Source organism: Cavenderia fasciculata, assembly GCF_000203815.1.
Source record: "Cavenderia fasciculata unplaced genomic scaffold Scf_Dfasci-G-p-12c09.r1-3, whole genome shotgun sequence".
Classification (NCBI taxonomy): Eukaryota; Evosea; class Eumycetozoa; order Acytosteliales; family Cavenderiaceae; genus Cavenderia; species Cavenderia fasciculata.
In genome coordinates this window covers 826,789-849,947 of record NW_004457736.1, presented here as the reverse complement: position 1 = coordinate 849,947, position 23,159 = coordinate 826,789, and the positions used below count along the sequence as shown (strand labels likewise).

The 23,159-nt window shown below is 35.1% G+C and overlaps 6 protein-coding genes across 6 annotated transcripts; 4 read left to right on the top strand and 2 right to left on the bottom strand.

Annotated features, from left to right (window-relative positions):
* Positions 1-392: 392 nt before the first annotated feature.
* Positions 393-4,014, bottom strand: DFA_06232 (uncharacterized protein; the record flags this gene model as incomplete). Its single annotated transcript, XM_004361887.1, has 3 exons — positions 393-664; positions 1,959-3,393; positions 3,463-4,014. 3 exons carry the CDS (start codon positions 4,012-4,014, stop codon positions 393-395), a joined length of 2,259 nt encoding a protein of 752 aa, XP_004361944.1.
* A 140-nt stretch (positions 4,015-4,154) lies between these two features.
* DFA_06231 (uncharacterized protein) lies at positions 4,155-8,172 on the top strand (the record flags this gene model as incomplete). Its single annotated transcript, XM_004361886.1, has 7 exons — positions 4,155-4,211; positions 4,345-4,375; positions 4,401-4,764; positions 4,848-5,380; positions 5,448-6,782; positions 6,849-7,670; positions 7,913-8,172. 7 exons carry the CDS (start codon positions 4,155-4,157, stop codon positions 8,170-8,172), a joined length of 3,402 nt encoding a protein of 1,133 aa, XP_004361943.1.
* Positions 8,173-8,237: 65 nt separating this feature from the next.
* On the top strand, positions 8,238-13,271 carry DFA_06230 (uncharacterized protein; the record flags this gene model as incomplete). Its single annotated transcript, XM_004361885.1, has 9 exons — positions 8,238-8,278; positions 8,395-8,513; positions 8,572-8,936; positions 9,462-9,483; positions 9,865-10,231; positions 10,372-10,907; positions 10,987-11,410; positions 11,494-12,311; positions 12,394-13,271. The coding sequence occupies 9 exons, from the start codon at positions 8,238-8,240 to the stop codon at positions 13,269-13,271; spliced, it is 3,570 nt and encodes a 1,189-aa protein (XP_004361942.1).
* A 60-nt stretch (positions 13,272-13,331) lies between these two features.
* Positions 13,332-15,928, bottom strand: DFA_06229 (uncharacterized protein; the record flags this gene model as incomplete). Its single annotated transcript, XM_004361884.1, has 5 exons — positions 13,332-13,351; positions 13,383-13,612; positions 13,820-14,065; positions 14,168-15,312; positions 15,377-15,928. 5 exons carry the CDS (start codon positions 15,926-15,928, stop codon positions 13,332-13,334), a joined length of 2,193 nt encoding a protein of 730 aa, XP_004361941.1.
* Positions 15,929-16,586: 658 nt separating this feature from the next.
* DFA_06228 (uncharacterized protein) lies at positions 16,587-17,597 on the top strand (the record flags this gene model as incomplete). The annotated part of the gene is made up of 5 exons (XM_004361883.1): positions 16,587-16,604; positions 16,631-16,731; positions 16,797-17,072; positions 17,154-17,390; positions 17,483-17,597. The coding sequence occupies 5 exons, from the start codon at positions 16,587-16,589 to the stop codon at positions 17,595-17,597; spliced, it is 747 nt and encodes a 248-aa protein (XP_004361940.1).
* A 1,196-nt stretch (positions 17,598-18,793) lies between these two features.
* Positions 18,794-23,135, top strand: DFA_06227 (uncharacterized protein; the record flags this gene model as incomplete). The annotated part of the gene is made up of 4 exons (XM_004361882.1): positions 18,794-19,089; positions 19,173-19,905; positions 19,997-20,500; positions 20,577-23,135. The coding sequence occupies 4 exons, from the start codon at positions 18,794-18,796 to the stop codon at positions 23,133-23,135; spliced, it is 4,092 nt and encodes a 1,363-aa protein (XP_004361939.1).
* Between the last annotated feature and the right edge of the window lie 24 nt (positions 23,136-23,159).

Genomic DNA, 23,159 nt, shown 5'->3' with positions numbered 1-23,159 from the left:
AAATTTCTTTTTCATTATTAAACAATTATAACAAAAAGAAGAAGAATCAAAAGAAAAAGTTTTATGAGATGAAATTTGGAATTGGTATAAAAGTATCAAATTTTGAGAAAATACATTTAAATGAATATTAATACTAATTTAAGCTTTTATTTTTTTACCAGCAGATTTGGTTGTTGTGTTTGTTTTTTTACCTGGGTTATGGGCTTGATGGGCTCTGCCTCGTCTACATGGTTGCCATTTTCTTTTTGCTGTTGTTCTTTTTGCTCTTGTTCTCTTTTTTTTCTATTATCTTTTATTATCTCTTGTCTCTTTGTTTCTTCAACACAATACGGGTCATAGTCCTTTTGTAAGAGTTTTGTTGTTTTCTTTGGTTCCGATTTCATGTTGGACCATTAATGCACAGAAATCCAGAGCCAATCGTGTGGCAAAAAGCCACCGAAACCGTAATCAGAGAAGGCTGAGGTATAATCAAGAGTTTTATGGGCAAGCTCTAACACCTCAATCTTGGCAGTACACATTAAGCACCATTCTATGTGGTTGGGGAATTTGATATCTCTGAGATAATCTGAATTCAATAGATACCCATTAATTCTTGCTCTTTCCTCTATCGTTTCGAGATTCTCGCGACACCTGGGGTCGATACCAAATGTTAGACTCTCAACAACTTTTAATTGTCAGAAGCAAGATTCTTTGCATTGAGTCGACAATTTAAATCCAAGTTTTGTGAATCCTTTTCCAATTGTGGATATTCTGTCTGTTCTGTTTTTTCTTGTCAATCCCACCTTACACAGGTACCATGGTCTGCCAAGTGCAATTTGAGTATAAACAACATATACAAAGGGTGTAGGTCAGGTGTACAATGAAAGATCCCCTTTTCACCCCCACTTCGTTTTCACTATACACTGGTTGATTGGTGTCGTTATCTTTTCGGGACTTTTCTGGTACACCATTTGCAAAAGATTATTAAAACCCTTTAGATGGAAGTTGTGATAGAATCTTTCGAGATGTTTTTCGGATTTAACATTGCACTCCCCATTCATCACAATTTATAAACAAAGTCCTGTCGAATAGATCTATTAGTTAATGCTCTATTATTTACCGTTAAAACAAACAACTCACCTTTAGGTTTTGACATTTTGTTGTTGTATCTCTGTAGATAGATCAAAAAAAATACAAATATTTAATTTGAGAACCAATTGTGCATAAATGTGGCAATACACTGTAATTGATATTGATTTCTAAATACACTTATTATTCTTAAATTTATTATTTGTTAAAGTTTAAAAATTGATTGTCATAATTTCCTTTTTTTAAATAAATAAGAAGAATTATTGTATTGTTCATGAATATTGATTATTTATTTACAAAAAGAAGAGGAAGAGTCAAAAATGATTATGAAAACTTTTAATTAAAAGATTTAAATAATAAATCGTGATTGGATAATGGTTGCTTTGGTTTCCAACCTTGTGAAGTGAGCAGGAATTGGAGTAATGTTAGATTTTTGTTTGCGTTGGTGATATGTACGATTGAGGTTTCAAGTGATCTTTCAAATTTGGAGCCGACTACTAGATATTTGCATGAAGAGTATTGGTCGTTTACTAGACAACCGGTATAGTAGGATCTTAGTGCGCTCGAGTTGAAATATATTTGGCCTTCAGCTGTCGACTGAATATAGGTGATGGTTCGAACACTTGGTCCAAACCGATGAATATTGATTCCCGAGTAATGCGTTGCACTCGAACTTTGTGGAAGAGCAATATGCTTGACATCAACAAGATACCGAATCAAATCAATATTCCCTTGTCTGACGGCAGTGTAATACCACAATTCTATATCGTGATTATTGCCCTTACCATCATCATGATTGAACTCGTTTTCCTTGTTCCATTCGACCGCCTTGTCAAACATGTCTATATAACCAGAGGAGAGTAAAAGGGGTGGGTTGAATACCAACATACTTGGACGGTGTCGATGTATAACTTGGAGCATCGTAGGACTACAAAATAGGGTTGCTTGGTGGAGTAGATCGTCTGGGCCGTTGAACCGTGGCGTATCGACCATCTCTATCCAAGACTCACCATCCTCTTCTGATACCTCTAGTGCCTTTAATCCAAGTATGAAATCAACCGTTTGAACGTAGCCCAATTGAACGGCAGACCGCAGTGGTGTCACCAGGTGATCTTGCGCATTCTTGGCTTTTTTGAGGATATGAGGATATTGCTCGACCAAATACTTTGTAATATCTATCCTGCCCTGCGACACTGATTGAGAAAGTATCTCGCTCGTCACACGACTAATATCTCTTTTTAAAGTAGACACTAGTAGTTTGACACATGGGAATGATCCAGAGTCGACTGCACCCGTTAGATAGTACACAAGATTGGCTTCATGGTTCTCGATCAAACCTCTATCCAACAAGAGTTGTAACATATCACTTGATTTTAATGTACATGCATATATTACTGCTTTCAAAGATACGTGTAGATGAGTATGATTAGTCTTGTCCAAACCGAGAATATAGTCTACACAGTCGATTGCACCTACACTCGCGAGTTCTTCGAGTTGGTCAACTGCTGGCACTTCTCCACGCGTCTCGACCAAATACTTGATCATCTCGAGCGAAGGGTGTTCACCTAGACACGCCAGACCGAGATGCTCTAATCCGCTCGTCACTTCCAGGTTGGTATTATACAACCATTTGAGTATTTCTAAACGTCCGAATCGACTGGCCCACTGCACCAACTGATCCGAGTGGGCTCTTAGTGTCTGTCTTAACTTTCCTCCATCCTCTTGATCGATCATTCTCTTTAGCAACTCGAAATGACCACCCTCTATAACCTTGTACAAACTAGGAAGTATAGTTTTAGCAACATATGTTTTCTTTTTGATATGCAATTTTATCAAATAATCTATTAATTCGTTATGTTTGTTTGTTACTGCAGCTGTCAATAATTCGGTTGGTGGGGTATTTTGAAGCTTTGTTTTAAATACCCATTGGATTAAAGTCAAGTGTCCTCTACCTACTGCTATCTCCAAGTACGCAGGTAGCCATTTCTGATGACCCATCTTTTTCAACTTTGGGTGAGACATCCTCATAAGTCTCTCCAATACAACATGATTACCATTCATGACTGTATTCTCCAATGCCTTTACTGTAAACAGATATATCTTCATCTCTCCATCCTTTTTATATTTATCCAATATATTATTAACAACATTCCAATGACTATTGAGTGTAGCACCATCAATTGCATTGGCTGTGAAATCAACACGATACTTTGATTCACCCTTTTGATATTGTTCTCTTAATTGATCTAAATATAATATTACATTTAAATGACCATTCGTTGCTGCTTTATCATATGCATGATTTGTAAATTTAATATTATCATCCTACAAAAATATTAAAATAAATTAATTAATACATATAAATCATCTGATTGATGTTTAATTGATACATACAAATAAAAGAGGATCATTTCTAGGTGTTGTATTTAATAATAATTTAATTATATCTAGGTAACCTTTTGAACAAGCATTATCAATTGCATTGGTTGTGAATGGTGTACCTTTATCCAATAAATATTTAACTAATTCAAAGTTACCAGAAAGTACTGCATAGTCTACAGCAAAGTGTTCTTGTTCAAATGCAGATTGATAGTATGTGAATATCTTGTCAAATGTATCCATCTGAAAGGTAATTGATTTGTGATAGGTGTGAGGTGAACAAACAGCCACTATCATATCCAATGTTGCCCAACCAACTTGTAGTCCTGATAATAATAATCGTTGACCATTCTCTAACGATCTCTTAGACAGTTCATGTATTAAAGAACCGGTATTATTCTCTACTACCCATTTTAGTGATGGTATTTGATTGATTCTATATGATGCTACCTCATCAATTGTATTGATTATATGTACATGTCTTGTAATACACTGTAATAGATATTGATTTCTAAATACACTTAATATTATTACTGTACTATTACTCTTATTATTATTCGTATTCATTCATAAAACTTGGTTCCTTTCTTTTCTATAAAGATCGGTGAACTTCTACAAGTAAACTATTTTTGTTTTTTTTTTTGCTCTTTTTAGGGCGTATTCTTGTGGCTACTTTGAAACCGTAGGTTTCACCGATCCCTTAAAACATGACCCGATCCGTGCTAGTTGCCTGTTGGTGTAACATAACAGCGATGGTGGCTTTTGTCTATGGGTTCTGATCAGATTTGTTTCGTGCACGACACTTCTCTCCTCATCACGCATGGCTTGAGAGTTCTTTTTAAGAAAACAAAGAGATAATTATAATAAGACAAATAATAATAATAATAATAATAATAGAATGAACTCATCGATGAAAGTTCAAAGAGTAGTAACTACAGTACTATTATTTTTAGTATTTGTATTGCAACAACAACTAATCAACGGGACCTATCTCGTCGCTACTACTTTTGCGACACCTGATTGCTCTGGTTCATTAGCTCCAGTCGGCGCATACTCATTGGTTGTCGGACAGTGTTATGGTGGCTCAGGTCGATCTTACAAGTACACGTACTCTTCAGGTGCAGCAACCGTTGCAGTCTACACCGACGATGGGTGCGGACAGTTTGCTGGCACCATCTTTAACGGCATTTCACTTGGAGGGTGCACCCAAATGCCCCTCACTGATCAAATCAATCGTTATGTATCGTTTACAGTATCAGAACTACCTTTAAACCCAACTCCAGGTTTCTATTTCTATGAGAAACATATTACTGCTTCGTATGTATCCCAACTCAATATATGATAATCTTTAAAAGTTAATTAATTTTTTTTTTTTTTTTTTCTCTAAAACTATTATTTAGTAATTGTTCAGATACTACCAATGCAGCAAGAGCATTGATTATGCCAACACAAGAAGCTTGTGCAAGATCTGAAACATTCGATAGGTTCATTAATAATATTTCACCACAGGATGGTGTAGGACTAGAATTTAATTACGCTTCTGTTTGTGGTGAAGGTGTAGCCACACTTTATAGTGCATCTTGTCCTGTTGGTGGAGCTGTACCCGACAACATTGCATATGCCACTGTTGTTCCTGCCTATCAATTGCAATTTGCACCCATCACCACCGTCACTCTCAACACTATCACCATTCCAGGCTTTACAAGCGCATGGCCATCCTATTTAACCTATTCCATGCCAGGTTATACAATCACTTACCAAGTCAATGGTGCTGGCACCACAATTCCTATAACCACCAATTGTCCAGCCACAGGGTGTGTCCTCACCTTCCCCATGGCCGCTGCCAATATCAACCTCTATGCCATACCAAATCACTATGCTCCACCAGGTCTCTTTGTTCAATCTGCAACTCAACCCATTAAATTAAAAAATGGTAAGACTTTCACAATCAATCAATTGATTATTATTTAATATTAATCTTTTTTTTAATTTATTTATAGTACCAAAAGTAACAGCTATTGATTTTACTAGAATATTAAATGATTCTATTACATTTAAATATACCATTGATGATAGTTCATATGGATCTGATACAACATATATTGTCAAAGTGAATGGAGTTGAAAATACTTCAAATTCAAGTTGTTTGGTTGGTCCATCATGTACAATCAGTGGGCTTGCTGCAACTTTTGGATCAAACCAAATTATGTTTTCAGTGATGGCTGTCACTAAAACATTCACATCTACTGAATTTAGTAGTAATACAACCCTCTACAAACCAGTCACCAATATAGAAATAACAACATTGACAGCTAGAACCAAGTCTTTTTCACTACTTTACAAGGTTATTGGAGGTGACCAAAGATTCCCAATCTTGCAATACGTCGATGTCAACGGTGAACTTAGCGCAAGCTGTTCCGGTATCTTAACTACCCCTTGTTTAACAACTGGGTTACAACCAAATTCCACCAACTCTATATTGTTTATTGCTCAAAGCAATGGAGATCAGTACAAACAATCAACCTCTATCCAAACACTTCCAATTATCAGTGGTCAAACTTTGACAGTTGTCAATTTTACCACCAAGGCTGTCACTGTTGAATACTCGTACAATGGAGGTGTTCCAGGTGAAACTACTGTCACATTTACAGTTGATTCTGTATCAGCCACTTGTACACCAGTCCAAGGTTTAACATCTCAATGTACTATCTCATCAATGACCTCTGGTTCTGAACATGTTATTGTTGCTACATTTTCAAATGATGGTACCCAAGTCACTGCTCAAACAACCGTCACCACCTATCCATCAGTTGCCAACACCACTGCCATCATCAATCAACACGCATCTTATTTCAATGTCACCTATGGTTCATCAGGAGGTATTCCAGGTGCTACGACCTACAAAGCCCTTGTTAATGGAGCTCCTGTCGATTTAGCCACAGGATACTTTATCTACACCTATGAAAATGAAAGATATCCATCCGAAGAGACGTTTACCATTGTTGTTAGAGCCACCAATGATGGTATTGTTTCCCAAAACGTATTCACATTCACAACCTATGTCCCACCAAGTGGATTTATAACTAGACAATTATTTGGTGTCAATTCAGTAAACTTGACATGGACTGAATTAGTTGGTGGACAAGCAGACTCTACCTATTACCAAGCTATTTTGGCTTTTGAGGGTGGTCCAAACATTTTGAAGTGTAATACAACAGGATTCTATTGTTTTGTCGATAATTTGGTATCAGATGTTGAATATCAATATGCTTTTTATGCCTACAATAGTTTCTTTAATCCTCTTTACAATAGTGGTGATTCTCATACTTATCCAGGTAATTACAACTAAACATTAATTATAATGAAAAGAAATATTAATATTAATATTTGTATTTAATTAGAACCAAACAGCAATTGTACAGATGATTGTAATGGTCAAGGTAAATGTGTAATTGGCAATTGTGAATGTGATCAAGGATGGGATGGTCCATCTTGTAATATTAAACTATCGTCCAACACTACACAAGATATTGTCCTCACACCAACCACTACCAATCAACCAATATTGTCAATTTCATTCAACAATCAAGTTAAATATTCAATTGGATTATTGAAATTGGTTGAAAAGGATACAGCTACCAATACTGATGTTAATAGTTTGGATTTAACAACATTGACTTGGACATCAAGTGGAAATAGTTTCACATTTAGCGGTGAAGGATTGTCCATCTTTTTTGGAGCCACTCAAGTCAACGAAAACAACGAAGAGGCATACTTTGCAGGTCAGAGATATAATAATACAGTTGGATCAATCCTGTATAACATTACAATTAGCGGATGGATGTTTGCTTCGCCAAGCAACCAATTTGAGATTCACACCTCAATCTCCAATCCAACCATTTGCAACAAGACACTCACCCCATCAACCCTCAACACACCAAACAATCTTACATCCAGTTTATTGATTGGTGATGCAACACAATCTGAAGCATTATTACAAGGAAAGTTAGTACATTCATCAATGGTAGACACACTTCCAAATATCATCACATACCGATCAGAATCAGGAGGATCTGTCAACACCACAACTATTGTCGCTATCACACCAACATTTAATCAATCGATCACCATCCAACCATCATTCCATCTCATCAATAGAAATCTTACCCAAGAATGTACCGATGATAATCTCGTATCCTCAGCTCCCATTTCAAATCCATCCTGTATCTTGATAATGTCTATGTTTATCCTATCAACATTATTATCTATTGTCTAATAAAAAGTGAAATCATTGGTCATTGTTTATCCAATTAATGTAACGAAACGGGATAGATCGTATCCCGATCAATAAAAAGAGATATTTCAAGTCAGTCAAAGGGTTGCTTAAAATGGAATCGCTTGATATTTGAAAATTCCAAATCCGCACCTTCAAAATGGTAGTACTTATTAGTATCATCATTACTAGTCAATTCAAGCTATATAATTGCAACATCCTATCGCAATTCTGATTGCTCGGGACAGATAATCAGCTCTTATGCAGGAATTATTGATCAGTGCTACAAAGGAGGCGGTCTAAAATCATACAAATACACCTATGATCGAATGAATGGCTGGGCATCCATCATATCGTATCGTGGTGATAATTGCCAGATAGAGGTGGATGTTACTGTTCATGCACCTGCCAGACAGGGCTACGGTTTGAGAACATGTTCAATGAATGAATGAGCACCGATAATATGTTCAAGTACCAGTTTCTAACGTTGGAACTAACAGAGCTCCCTCTCCTCCCAATGCCTGGTTTCTATTTCTATGAAAAACATATCACCTCTTCGTATGTATCACTTTAAAGTATAATATAGATATATATCTATCTATCTAGATCTATCTAGATCTATCAATTTAATGATATTTATTAAATTTATTCATTTTTTTCTAAATCTATTTTAGTAATTGTTCAGATACTAGAAATGCTGGTAGAGCATTGATAACAACTGACAGCAAATTTAGTTATTGTACTCCTTCTGAATCTTTTGCTCATTACATTGAAGATATGAGTATATCAAATGGTTTGGTGAGTTCAAGTTATGCACTTAAAACTAGCTGTGGTACCAATTCTTATTGAAGAATCTAAAAAAAGAGGTGTAGCTTGTCCTACTGGTGGGTCTGTACCTGATAACATTGCATACTCGTCCATTGTTCCCGAACCATCATTTTCCTTTTCCTTTACCTTTTCTTCTGTCTTTTTTGACAGAATCATCACAATCAAAGATTTTACCAACTCATGGCCATCCTATTTGACCTATTCCATGCCAATGAGTTACCAAGCCAATGGAGCTGGTAATCAAATCCCTCTAACCTCTAGCTGTTCTGCCACCGCTGGTTGCGTCCTCTCGTTTCCCAGTGACATTAGAAATGCCACCGTTTATGCAGTTCCCAATTTCTTGGCTCCACACTCCCAATTACAAATAGAATCATTCAATTTCCAACTGGTAGCTATCAAATCAAATCACATCAAATCAAATCAAATCAAATCAAATCAAATCAAACAACCACACATATAATTCTTAATATTAATCATTTATTTATTTATTTATTTTAATTTTATTATTTATTTATTTATTTAATATTTATAGTACCAAAAGTAAGATCTATCAATATTCCTAGAATATTGCATGACTCTATTTCTTTTGATTATGTAGGTGTTGAAAATATTTATGAACCCGAAACAACCTATGTTTTAAAGGCTAAACAATTATTGTGTTGGTGAGAAAGAAAGAGATTATCATGAAAACCAAGGGATTTGTCAAGATATTGGTATCTTCAACCTGTTTGTAGCGATGGCGCCCACCTTTATGGACAACACCAGTGATTATTAAACAAGGTGTCTCAATTTCGATGAGGTTTCAACCAATACCCCAATGCCTCTTGTTTCGCACTGGCCCACTAGTCAAAAGTCTAATCAAGTCTATTGATAGACTTTCCAAAGTCAAATCAACTGCACTTTTAGAATCTAGAATCTTTGCTTGGTAAGACGTGGTTTGTAAAAAATATCTTTAACTTTGGCCCAACCCTAACCCTTTTACCAAGCAAAGATTCTAGAGTTATGAGCGATCATTATCATCGTGAACTTCGCAAAAACCCAAAAATGGAGTTGTCTGTGCCAACGTGTTTAAGATCTCCTGTTCAAGATCACGTGTCTTTCAATTATCTTTCTTTTCATTATTATTATTATTGCAATGTGATATTTAATCACAATCAACCGTTCATCATCCTCATTATGAACACCGCTTCACCTCACCTTTTCATTATTTTTATCTACCTGTCCCTACAACAAATAATAAATAACCATCATGGTTATCTTTAGTTTAACTCTACGATCAGCAGTAGTAGCAGTAGCAGCAGTTCTATTTTTATTAGCATCACCAATTCAACCACTCAATGCGACCTATCTACTTATGATATCTTATCCACAAAATGATTGCTCTGGTTTAAATGCCCCACTTGCTGTGATGTCAGCGGTTATCGATCAGTGTTATGTAGGTGGCTTTACAAGATCCTACAAATACACCTACGATGTAGATACGGATAAAGCAGCTGTCGTCGCCTACAACAACGAAGTTTGTCAAGAACCAGGCGTCGAATCAATCTCCTCAACTCATCTTGGACAATGCCAATTATACCTTCTCACAGGTACAAAGGCGCGTTTTATGTCATTTAAAGTATCGGAATTCCCTCTATTACCTGTAGAAGGTCACTATTTCTATGAAAAGCATATCACCTATGAGTATGTATCATCGTAAAACACTATCATGCAATCAATCAATCAATCAATCAATCAATCAATCAATCAATCAATCAATCAATCAATCAATCAATCAATTCATATTAATTTATTTAATTTATTTAATTTAATTTTATTTATAGAAATTGTTCAGATACTACAAATGCTGGTAGAACATTGATCCATGCATCAGAGTCAACATGTGTACGTGCCGAAAACTATGATCGTTTTATTAATAGTATTTCGCAACAGGGTGCTGGATTGCTCTCTAGTTATAGTGTATCTACTAGTTGTGGTCAAACAAGTGGAATTACATTCCGTGGTCTATCATGTGGTGTAGAAATTGTACCAGACAATATTGCCTACTCGACCGTTGTTCCTGAACTCGTATTTGCCCCTTTCCTTTCCTCAGTCTCCCTTGACAGCATCACGGTCAAATACTTTACCAACTCGTGGCCATCCTATTTGACCTATTCCATGCCAGGGTATTCAATGAGTTACCAAATCGATGGAACTGGCAATCAAATACCTCTAACCTCTAGTTGTTCGGCTACCGCTGGTTGCACCCTCAATTTCCCAAGTGCTGGTCTGAATATCAAACTTTATGCAACACCTAATTTCTATGCTCCACCAGGTATCACACCCCAAGTTACTACTCAAACCATTCAATTACCAAGTCGTAAATATCAATCAAACAATATATATATATACATTTATCATTCAGTATTAATTAATTATTTATTTATTATTAATTATAGCACCAAAAGTAACATCAATCAATATTATTAAAACAATGCATGACTCTATTACATTTGAATATGTAGTGAATGATCTTTCATATGGATCTGAAACAACATACATTGTAAAGGTGAATGGAGTTGAAAATAATTCAAATGCTAGTTGTGCTGTTGGTCCATCTTGTACTATCAAAGGTCTTGTTGCTGGATCAAATGTGACCCTTTCGGTGTATGCTGTTACTAGAAACTATGCATCTGTTGAATTTACTCAAAATGCAACTCTTTACCAAGCCATCACCAAAATTGAATTGCCAACATTGGTCTCCAGAACAAACTCTCTTTCGTTGACATACAATCTTGTTGGAGGTGACAAAAGATACCCACTGTTATCGTCAACGACCAACTCAGTAACAACTGTTCATCCACCAGCCTCACAACCTCTTCCGTATCTTGTGCCATTACTGGTTTACAATCAAATTCCAACCACTCGTTGGTATTTTTAACTGTAAACAATGGATATCAGTTTAGCCAAACACATAATGCTCAGACTCTTGCCAGTATCTCTAACCAAAACTTGACCGTTGTCTCTCTAGCAACCACATCTGTCATTGTTGAATATTCATACAATGGAGGTGTTCCAGGTGAAACCACTGTTTCGTTTACAGTTAATTCTACCGCTGCTACTTGTACACCAATCCAAGGTTCCTCCTCTCAATGTAATATTTCATCGTTGACTCCTGGTTCCACCTATGACATTGTCGCAACAATCTCAAATGATGGTACTACTGTTACTGCACAAAAAACCTTCACCACCTATCCATCGGTTGTCCTCAGTATCGCTTTGGAACAATACAATTCATACTTTAATGTTAGTTATACTACCAAAGGTGGTATTCCTGGTGCCACTACCTACATTGGTGTTGTGAATGGTACTGAAATGGAAGCCCATCCAGGATACTTTATCTACCACTATGAAAATGGTCAATATCCATCAAGAAAAATCTTTACCATTGTTGTTTATGCCACCAATGATGGTGACACTGACATGGAGATTTTAAGGTTCACCACCTATGTCCCACCAGGTGGATTTTCAACCAGCCAAGTGTTTGGTGTCAATTCAGTCAACATGACATGGACAGAATTAGTAGGTGGAAAACCAGACTCTACCTATTACCAAGCTACTTTGGATTTTGAAGGTGGTCCAAACATTGTCAAATGTAATACAACGGGATTCTATTGTTATATCGATAATTTGGTACCAGATGTCGAATATTATTATGGTTTTTATGCTTATAATAGTTTCTTTAATCCTCATTACAATAATGGTGATTCTCATACTTATCCAGGTAATTTATAATAATAATTAATAATATTTTTTTACAGGAAATATTAATATTTTTTTTTTAATTTAATTTATTATTTATTTAGAATTAAACAAGAATTGTACAGATGATTGTAATGGCCAAGGTCAATGTGTAATTGGAAGTTGTGAATGTGATCAAGGATGGGATGGTCCATCTTGTAATATTAAATTATCATCCAATACTACACAATCCATTGTCCTCGCACCAACCACAACTAATCAACCAACTTTATCAATTTCATTCAACAACCAAGTTAAATTTTCTATTGGATTATTGAAATTGGTTGAGATTGATACAGTAAACAACAACACTGATGTTCGTGGTTTGGATTTAACAACATTGACTGGATGGAAATCAAGTGGAAATGGTTTATACTACAATGCAAGTGGATTATCAATATTTATTGGTGCCACTCAAGTCAAACAAGATAATGCAGAGGTATACTTTGCAGGTCAGACCTATAATAATACAGTTGGATCAATCTTGTATAACATTACAATTAGTGGATGGGCATTTGCTTCACCAAACAATCAATTTGAAATTCATGCTTCAATTTCCAATCCAACCATTTGTAAAGAGACATTAAATAATTCAACCTTCAGCACACCAAACAATCTTACATCCAGTTTATTGATTGGTGATGCAACAGTATCAGAAGCATTATTACAGGGAAAGTTAGTACATTCATCAATGGTAGACACACTTCCAAATATCATCACATATCGATCAGAATCAGGAGGATCTGTCAACACCACAACTATTGTCGCTATCACACCAACATTTACTCGATCGATTACTATACAACCATCATTCCATCTCATCAATAGAAATCTGACCCAAGAATGTACAACTGATGATTCCGTATCACTAGCCCCAATTTCACATCCATCCTTTATCATCATGTTGATATTAATCTCTATTTTATTAAATATTTTAATTTAAATAAATAAATAATAAAATAACTAATCCTATTTAATTATTTGATTTTCTTTTTTAAAAAGTTTAATACTGAATAATTATAACTATCAGAATAATATCGATAGTGAAACTTGCCATCTTTACCAGATCTAAGGAAAAGTAGACGGAGTAATGTGATATTTCCATGAGAGGCAGGAGCCATATATTTTTGAGAAGACATTCTTGCAGTTTGGTGGATGTCTTGTATACTTTTGGCACAAGAGTAGTTGAGCATCTTGGAGACATGTAAAACAAGGTGACCAAGACAATAGATGGACGCATACGGAAAGAATTCGGCCGATTGAATATATCGGAGTGAACGGATACTGAGGACGGTGGGGCTAAGCTCTGAGGGTATAGGGTGTGGGAAACCTATGACTTTGGCTCGTGCAAAGAGATGGTGTACTAAATCAATGTTTCCTAGCAACACCAAATCCATGTACCACTTTAAACGTTTAACATCCATGTTGTAAGGGTACACTAGTTTGAGAACAAACCCTAGATCGGCATTACGCTGAACGACTCGTTTGTACATATCAATGTAGCCGTTGACTAGTAGCATTTCAGGTTCGGAACTGGTAGCCAATGGACGACGTGCAAGGATGATTTCTACCATGGGGAGATCGTGTTGGTTGATTGCTGTTTGAAGCAAGTCTGCAGCGGGTGAATCGAACCGGTTTCTATCAAGCTCGATGTATTTGACTTGACCACCACCATCATCAGTCTCACTAGCACATCGTTCTTTGAGACTGAGGATATAGTCAACGGTGGTATAGTATCTACTTTTAATGGCTTTGATCAGAGGTTGGGTAATTGCAAATCCTGGGAATTCGCCATCAGCAGCAGTGTCGAGCAGATAGGGAAAGTGTTGCACAAGATACTTGAGCATGTGTACGTGTCCACGCTCCATGGCCATGATGAGCGTGTTTGTGACAGCCATCGCACCGTCTTCGACAAAGCAGAGACCGCGTATAATCTCGACACACTCGATCGACCCTGACAAGACGGCTGCGTCAAAGCACGATGGCAGATGACTACGAATCTCGTGTGTTCCTGTCACATCGAGGTATGTTAGTATCAACCTAACATTCTTTTCCAGACCGGTTGAACATGCCAATTTAAGAGCACGATGTGAAACTTTACCAGAATAGTTGGACAGCAAAAACTCTAGGCAGTCGGTGTGATCTGTTCCAGCAGCCGCTTCAATGTCGTCTTGAAACACAAACATGCTCTTTTCGATGACCAAAAACATGAGGACGTCCAGTCGTCCCTTGATGGCAGCACTATTGACCAGGCCGTCAGTCGCGCCCATAAATTGAAAACTATCAAACATCCATCGCAGCAATTCGACACGCCCGTGGTTGCTTGCAAGCTCAAACATTCTCGGATAATCAATCTGACCTTGACTGTTTACACTGACAAACATTTGAAACATCTCTACATGTCCACGCATGGCTACATAATGCAACGCATACGATGTTGTGAAATGAGTCTTTATAGATTTTGATTTGGTTGTTTTAAACAAATCAATAAAGTAACGTGCAATCTCTATTTGATTTTCTTGTGCCACTGATGCCAATGCATTCTCTGGAATGATTTCTAGTAGATTTGCAGTATACACATATTTGATCATATCCAAGTGACCTTGTCCTGCAGCATCAGACACTCCATCTGCTATACATTTTCCTCCTTTTAACATATTCTTCAAGTCTGGATGTGCAAAACTTAATAGTTTTTGTAGTGTCTCCAAATGACCATGTCCAACACTCCATCTAATTGCCTTGTCTGTATACAAATATCCTTTCATCTCTCCATCCTTTTTATATTTATCCAATATATGATTGATTACATTCCAATGTTTATTCTTTGCTGCTCCATCAATAGCTTTGACGGTAAACTCAACTCTATACTTTGATTCACCCTTTTGATATTGTTCTCTTAATTGATCTAAATATAATATTACATTTAAATGACCATTCGTTGCTGCATTATCATATGCATTATTTGTAAATTTAACATTATCATCCTACAAAATATTTAATTAATTAATTTAATTGTACAATATTATATTTCTTTCTTTTGATACATACAAATAAAAGTGGATCATTTCTAGGTGTTGTCTTTAACAATAATTGAATGATATCTAGGTAACCTTTTGAACAAGCATTATCAATTGCATCTGTAGTGAATGGTGTACCTTTGTCTAATAAATATTCAACCAATTCAAAGTTACCAGAAAGTACTGCATTGTCAACAGCAAAGTGTTCTTGTTCAAATGCAGATTGATAGTATGTAAATATCTTATCAAATGTATCCATCTGAAAGGTAATTGATTTGTGATAGGTATCTGGTGAACAAACAGCAATGACAGACTCTAAAGTGATCCAAGCTGATTGTAATCCTGATAGTAATGATCGCTGATCATTCTCTAACGATTTCTTACACAATTCATGTATCAAAGCACCAGTATTATTCTGTAGAACCCATTTAAGTGAAGGTATTTGATTGATTCTAAAAGATCTACCACTATACTCTATTTGATTGATTGTATGTATCTCTCTTCCAATCTGTTTTACTAAATATTGATTTTTAAATACATAATATATTACACTATTATTATTACTATTACTAATATTACTCATTATTCATTATATATATATATATCTATATTACAACTATCTATACATCAAAAAATTACTATTTTATTAAAACATTCTTTCTTGTTCTGTTGTTTGTGAAAAAAAACAAAGGTAGCTAAAAATATCAACACCTAGGTGCCAATTGTCCAAACCTTTGTGAAATCAATTCAATGAATAAAATTAAATTAATAATATTTCTTTTCGATTTGAATCGAATCTAATCGATAGGTCTTTAAAATTAACTAATTATTATAATTATTTATACTATACATTTTATATCATTCTTGAGAGAGTCATATATAATATATCAGACGTCAACATATTAAAGAATCTCCAATGATGGATAGATAAGTGGGGATTGGTGGTTCGTTAAGATGTTGACGTCTTTAATTAGAATCACTCTGCTTGCTTTGTACATTTGAGGTTCTTATTTCTACTGGATCCATTCCTCCATACGCTGTCAACTCGATACTAATCTATACCTGTAAACTTTATTGACTGTTGTTTGGTCTCATACTTATTGTTTGCTATGAAAACACTTAAATGTATACAAAGTCTCTCTCTCTCTCTCTCTCCCCAATCCAATAAATAAAAAATATAAAAGTTTGTGAATATATCGTGTCATCTGACCCTCGTCTGGTCAGCCTTTTACTTGATGGTTATGGGCTCATTCATTCTTGTACTTTTATTTTTTATTTTTTTCAGAGAGACGAACCAAGGCAAGTTGGTAATAGAGACAATCCTTACGTCATTGGAGTAGTCTCCTCCTCATCATCATACTTACTTACTTTTGCTCAAACCCATCTGTATTAGATAGTTTGTGGTCAACAAAGAGATAGATAGATAGATAGATAGATACAATGTTTAATAGAATATTAGTGAATCAGTCGACTCGTTGTTTGATGAGACAACAAATCATAAAGACAACAACCACCACTTTGTCATCTTCATCCTCCCCCTCTTCTTGTTTCTATTCATCATCCTCTTCACTTTCATTCAAATATACAAATACAACTTCTTCACAACTATCATGTAGACATCAACAACAACAACAATACTTAATCAATAATAATCAAAATACTAATAATACAAATCATATTCAAAAGCGACTTCACTCATCTTCAAGCAAACCATCAAGTGCAAATGAGTAAGTGTAGATACAATATTAGTATCTCTATAGATGGGTATATATTCTTACACTACTACTACCATTTCATTCCATTTATAGTGTCAATATAGTATTTATAGATAAAGATGGAAATAAGAAAAATATAAGTGTACCTGAAGGTACATCATTGCTAGAGGCAGCACACGATAACGATATCGACTTGGAAGGTGCTTGTGAAGGATCTGTTGCATGCTCTACTTGTCATGTTTACATTGAATCAAAGTTTTTCGATCAACTTCCAATGTCTTCAGACGAGGAAAATGATATGTTGGATCTTGCTTTTGATTTACGTACAAAGTATGTTGGACAAATCTATCTATCCCTCCATTTTGAGTGTATTTACTAACCATCAATTAAATCATAAATTAATTAATTATTTATTTAATTAGTTCAAGATTAGGATGTCAAGTAATTGTAACAAAGGAATTCGAAGGAATGGAAGTAACTATGCCATCTGCCACTCGAAACATGTCGGTCGATGGTTACAAACCACCCAGGCATTAAATTGAACTTAAATTAAATCATAATATTAATTTACCCAACACACACATATATATATACAACTATTATTATTAGTATTCCTTCTTCTTCTCCTTCTTCCTCTTCTTTCTTCTTCTTCTTTTTATTTGTTATAAATTTAATCACTCGTCACAATGAACAAACAATTATCTGTTTTTGGAACTAAAAAAAAAAGAAACGTCGATCTTTGCATCGAACAAAAAGAAAGAGGATAAGATGAATCGACACCAAACGACGTGACGCTTGGGGCTCTATTCTTTGAGCCCATGCAAGGACCTTGTGCACCTTGGGTTTAGACCAAAACCGACAAAAAAAAAAGTTGCAATTGCTTGGGATTGCGCAAATCAAATTTGGTGATGTTCAACAATCGATGTTTATCCTTTCTGACGTTCGTTTCGTTTACCACAAAAGTTTAAATCAATCAATCATCCTCGTTATCGTCATTTCCGTTTCCCCCCTCCCCAATCAAATACCACGCTGGCGTTGCGATGAACATCGATGGAAATCGGAGTTGGTTCAAACCTACCCCCCCTACTGTAAACTGTGGGGGAGGTTACACCCTGCGAAATCATGATGTACTCGATGGAGAAGCAGCATTGTTACAATTGCACCATTTCGTTCTCACAATTGAGTGCTTGGCCTAGTGTAGACGTGGCTTTTTTATTTGTTTTTTTTTTATAATAGTGTCACACAATCTTTTGCAAAGGGTAGAGTAGGGTGCCCCAGCACTGTAATCCCAAGCCATGTGTCAAGAGGCATTGATGTTTATTACTATTAATTGTAATTTTTTTCCAATATTGTAGCCTTTTGTGGAGCGAAACAAAAATCAAATGTTTAAATCACTTTACACATCCCACCCATTATTCAACTAATCCACTTATTTTGACAAATATTTATTTTTTTGTAGATCTATTATCCCGCCTCACATATCCATCCAATTCACCCCCCCCCCCCCCCCCCAAGACAACATTACATACAATAATATTCAATTAATCAATTCATAGGAAGGAGGAGCAACTGCTTTTTTTGTCTACCATCTAAATTAATTTCATTTCAAATTTAATTATAGACAGATAGAATAAGATTTATTCGTTAATTCGTTTTAATTTTTATATTATTTATTTATTTATTTATTTATTTATTTACAATTAATATATATAAATATATATTTATTTATTACAATGGGTGAAGATTTCACATCTATAGAATTGGGTTCTATAAATAATAATAATCAAGAAAAGATTGACGACACACCTCACACAAAAGAAAATAAGATAGGATTTAATGGAGAAGAGAATCCATTCGATAGAGCAAGTTTATTTTCTTTGGCAACGTTTGCTTGGGTCGAGAAATTTGCATTTCACTGTTTTCGAAACGTATTGGAGCAATCACATTTATATAATCTTGCACAATGTGATAAATCAAGTACAGTATCAAAAAAAATCCAAAAAGAATGGCAAAAAGAATTAAAGAAAGAGTAACTATATCAAATTAAATCTTTTACTTTTAATCAGTAATTCTAACATTTTTTTTTAAATTAATTTTTTATTTTTTTTATAGTAAAAAGAAACAATATTGGAAAGCATCAATTAGAGCATATGGATTATATTATTGTTTAGGAATGTTATTTTATTCAGTATATTGTGCATCACTTTTTGTCGGACCACAATTGATGAGTAAATTAATCAACCATATATTATTATTACGAAATAACACCAATGATGATACTCTAGATGAAAATTTTGGATATTATTATGCATTGGCTATATTTGGTGCATCAATGATTGGATCATTTTGTAATTATCAATCCAATTTAATATCATCAAGAGTTGGTAATTGGATGAGATCAGGAATGGTGGTTGACATTTATGCAAAATCTCTCAAACTTGATACAGCTGCCAGAAGACAAACATCACCCGGTGAAATTGTTAATTTAATGAGCAACGATGCTCAACGTGTATCCGAGATGTTTATCATGTTAAACAATGGTATTTTTGCCCCCTTTCTAATGATTGCATGTATCGTTTTAATATATCGTGAAATTGGGTGGCCAACATTTGTAGGGTTGGGTATCATGTTGATCGTTGCACCTACCAATGCCATCGTCGCTAGAAAACTATTGAAAATCAGATTATCTATTATCAAGAGTTCAGACCGTCGTCTTCGTCTCATCAGTGAAATACTTCAATACATTAAAATCATCAAACTCTATGCATGGGAAGACTCCTTTGCACAAAAAGTAACAGATGCTCGTAATTCAGAAATTAAATCTTTATCTAAATTTTCAAATGTCGTAAGTAAACAAACAAATATAAATACAAATTATCAATCAATTACATAATTTATTAATTTAAATTTTATTTAATTTATTTTTTAATTTTTAGAAAGCAGGATTAATATTTATAGTTACTTCTGTACCAAATATAATTTCAATGGTTGTTTTTGCTATTGTTTTTCAAGCCCAGACTGGTGTCTCGGCGGATAGAGTATTTTCAGCAATGGCCTATCTCAATATTCTTCGTTGGCCATTAAATATTCTTCCATTGATCTTTGCAATGTTGGCACAGGTCAAAGTATCAAAAAACAGAGTGGCAAAGTTTCTTTTATTGTCTGAAAGAAAGCCAGTTGAAACCATCATTGATCCATCAGTCGAAAATGGAGTCTATGCAAATGAAGCATCCTTTAATTGGGAGGTTTCCAAAGACGACTCGTTTAAACTCGAAAATATTTCAATCCAATGTAAAGGTTCATCACTCACAATGGTAGTAGGGTGTGTTGGTAGTGGTAAATCATCGATTTGTCAAGCAATCCTAGGTGATATGGAATTAATTAAAGGTTCATTAAAAATTAAAGGAAAAATTGCCTACGTTCCTCAACAGGCTTTTATTGTATGTAATTTAAATATTTAAAATAATTAAACCAAATTAATTAAATAATAATTTTAATTTTTTTTATGTCTTTTAGATAAATTCAACATTAAAAGAAAATATATTATTTGGAAAAGAGTATGATCAAGTTAGATACGATTATGTAATTGAATCATGTGCATTAAAGAGAGATTTGGAAATGTTTCCAGAAGGTGATCAAGTTGAAATTGGTGAACGTGGTATTAATCTTTCTGGTGGTCAAAAACAAAGAATCAGTATTGCAAGAGCTGTTTACAGTGATGCCGATATTTATATACTCGATGATCCATTGTCTGCAGTCGATGCACACGTTGGAAAACATTTATTCCAAAAGGTTATTACTGGTGCTCTCAAAAACAAGACTGTTATTTTGGTGGCCAATCAACTCAACTATATTCCATTTGCCAACGAAGTACTAGTGTTGGATGAAAACAAAATTCTAGAAAGAGGTACATACAAAGAGTTGATGGAATCTCAAGGAGAGTTTTCCAAAACATTAAAGTTGTTTGGAATTCATGATTGTGATTCATCAGACTCTAGTAGTAACAGTACTGTCATGGAAGATTCTGACGATGGTATTCCAGAAGAGGAAGAAGAAGATGATGATAATCAAATTAGAGAAGACAAAGAAGAAGAGGAACAAAAAGAAACAATAGTTGATGATTTAGGAGTGACAGTTGTTTTATCACAGAAAAAGAAAATGAAAGAAAGATTTAAATCACTTAGAAAGAGAGCAACCAAATATAAAAGTAAGAGAAAACAAACTGGTCCTCCTCCAATGGCAAGCAAAGAATTGGTAAAGGTAGAGGAAAGAGAAACTGGTGCAGTCAATTTAGGAGTATACTACTCTTACTTTAAGAATGGTGGAATTGGATTGTTTGGTTTTATCATTTTCATTTTCATATTAGAGACGACAACGACAGTGTTGATTAGTTGGTGGCTTTCAGTTTGGTCCAATACCATGCAATTTGGAAATGGCAGTATCAGCCTCATTTCTGATCAATACCTCTATGTTTACATTGGTATTGGTGTTGCAGCCGTTATTGTATGTTGTTTGCGCAACTTTTTCTTCTTTTCTTTCTCAGTCACCTGCGCCAAACGTATCCACGAAAACCTCTTTGCTGCCATTCTTAAATGTCCAATGTCATTCTTTGATACAACTCCAATGGGTCGTATACTTAATCGTTTCAGTCGTGATCAAGATGTTCTCGATCAAATGATTGCATCTTCAACCAGCCAATACATTCTATATTCCACACAAATTGTTGCAACCATTGTCATTATATCAGTCATTACACCATTCCTATTGGTTCCAATTGCTCCCATCATAGTTTTATACTATTTTATTCAAACCTATTATAGATGTTCTAGTCGGGAACTCCAACGTTTGGTTTCTATTTCAAGGTCACCCATTTTCTCACATTTTAGTGAGAGTCTTCAAGGAGTGACTAGTATTCATGCCTATGGAAGAGAACAAGACAACATTATGACAAATTATCATTTGTTGGATGAAAACAACAAGCCTACCATGATGCTCCAAACTATCAATCAGTGGCTTGGCCTACGTCTCGATTTCCTTGGCAATCTCATCATTTTTTTCACAGTCATATTTGTGACTATCAATCGAGATTCTCTCACCATTGCTTCGATTGGATTATCCATCTCTTATTCACTCTCGATTACCTCTTCATTAAATCGTGCAACGTTACAAGGAACCGACCTTGAAACTAAAATGAATAGCGTCGAGAGAATGAACCATTACATTAACGGGCCAACCGAGGCTCCTCAAATCATTAAACACTCACGTCCATCTAAAAAATGGCCTGAACAAGGTGGAATCACAATGGATAATGTCGTTATGAGCTATCGCCAAGGATTAGAACCTGTTCTCAAAGGAATTAGTTGTTCCATTGCTCCAAATGAAAAGATTGGTATTGTTGGTCGAACAGGGTCTGGCAAGTCATCTTTAGTTCTTGCATTGTTTCGTCTCATCGAGTTGTCAAAGGGAAGCATAAAATTTGATGGTTTGGATATTTCTCAAGTTGGATTAAAGGATCTTAGAAAGAATCTAGCAGTCTTGCCACAGGAAGCTTGTCTGTTTGCTGGTACACTCAGAATGAACCTCGATCCATTTAATGAATGTGATGATGAAGGACTATGGAGAATTGTAAAAGACATACAACTCTATGACAAAGTCAAGGAATTGGAGGGCGGATTAGATTGTGCAGTATCAGAGAATGGTGATAATTGGTCAGTTGGACAACGTCAACTCATTTGCCTAGGTAGAATTCTTTTAAGACATCCAAAGATACTAGCGATTGATGAAGGTACAGCATCTGTTGATGCAACATATGATGCTTGGATACAACAAACCATCAAGGATAAATTCAAAGATTGCACCATCATTACAATAGCACATCGTCTAAACACTATTATTGATTATGATCGAATCATTGTAATGGATGCTGGTAAAATCATAGAGTTTGATACTCCCCATAGATTACTAAGCAATCCTCATGGTCTCTTTACATGGTTGGTCGATGAAACTGGACCATCAAACTCTCAACAATTAAAAAAATTGGCAAATACCATTCATCAAAATAAACAATTAAATTAATATTAGTAAATTAAAAGAGAGTTA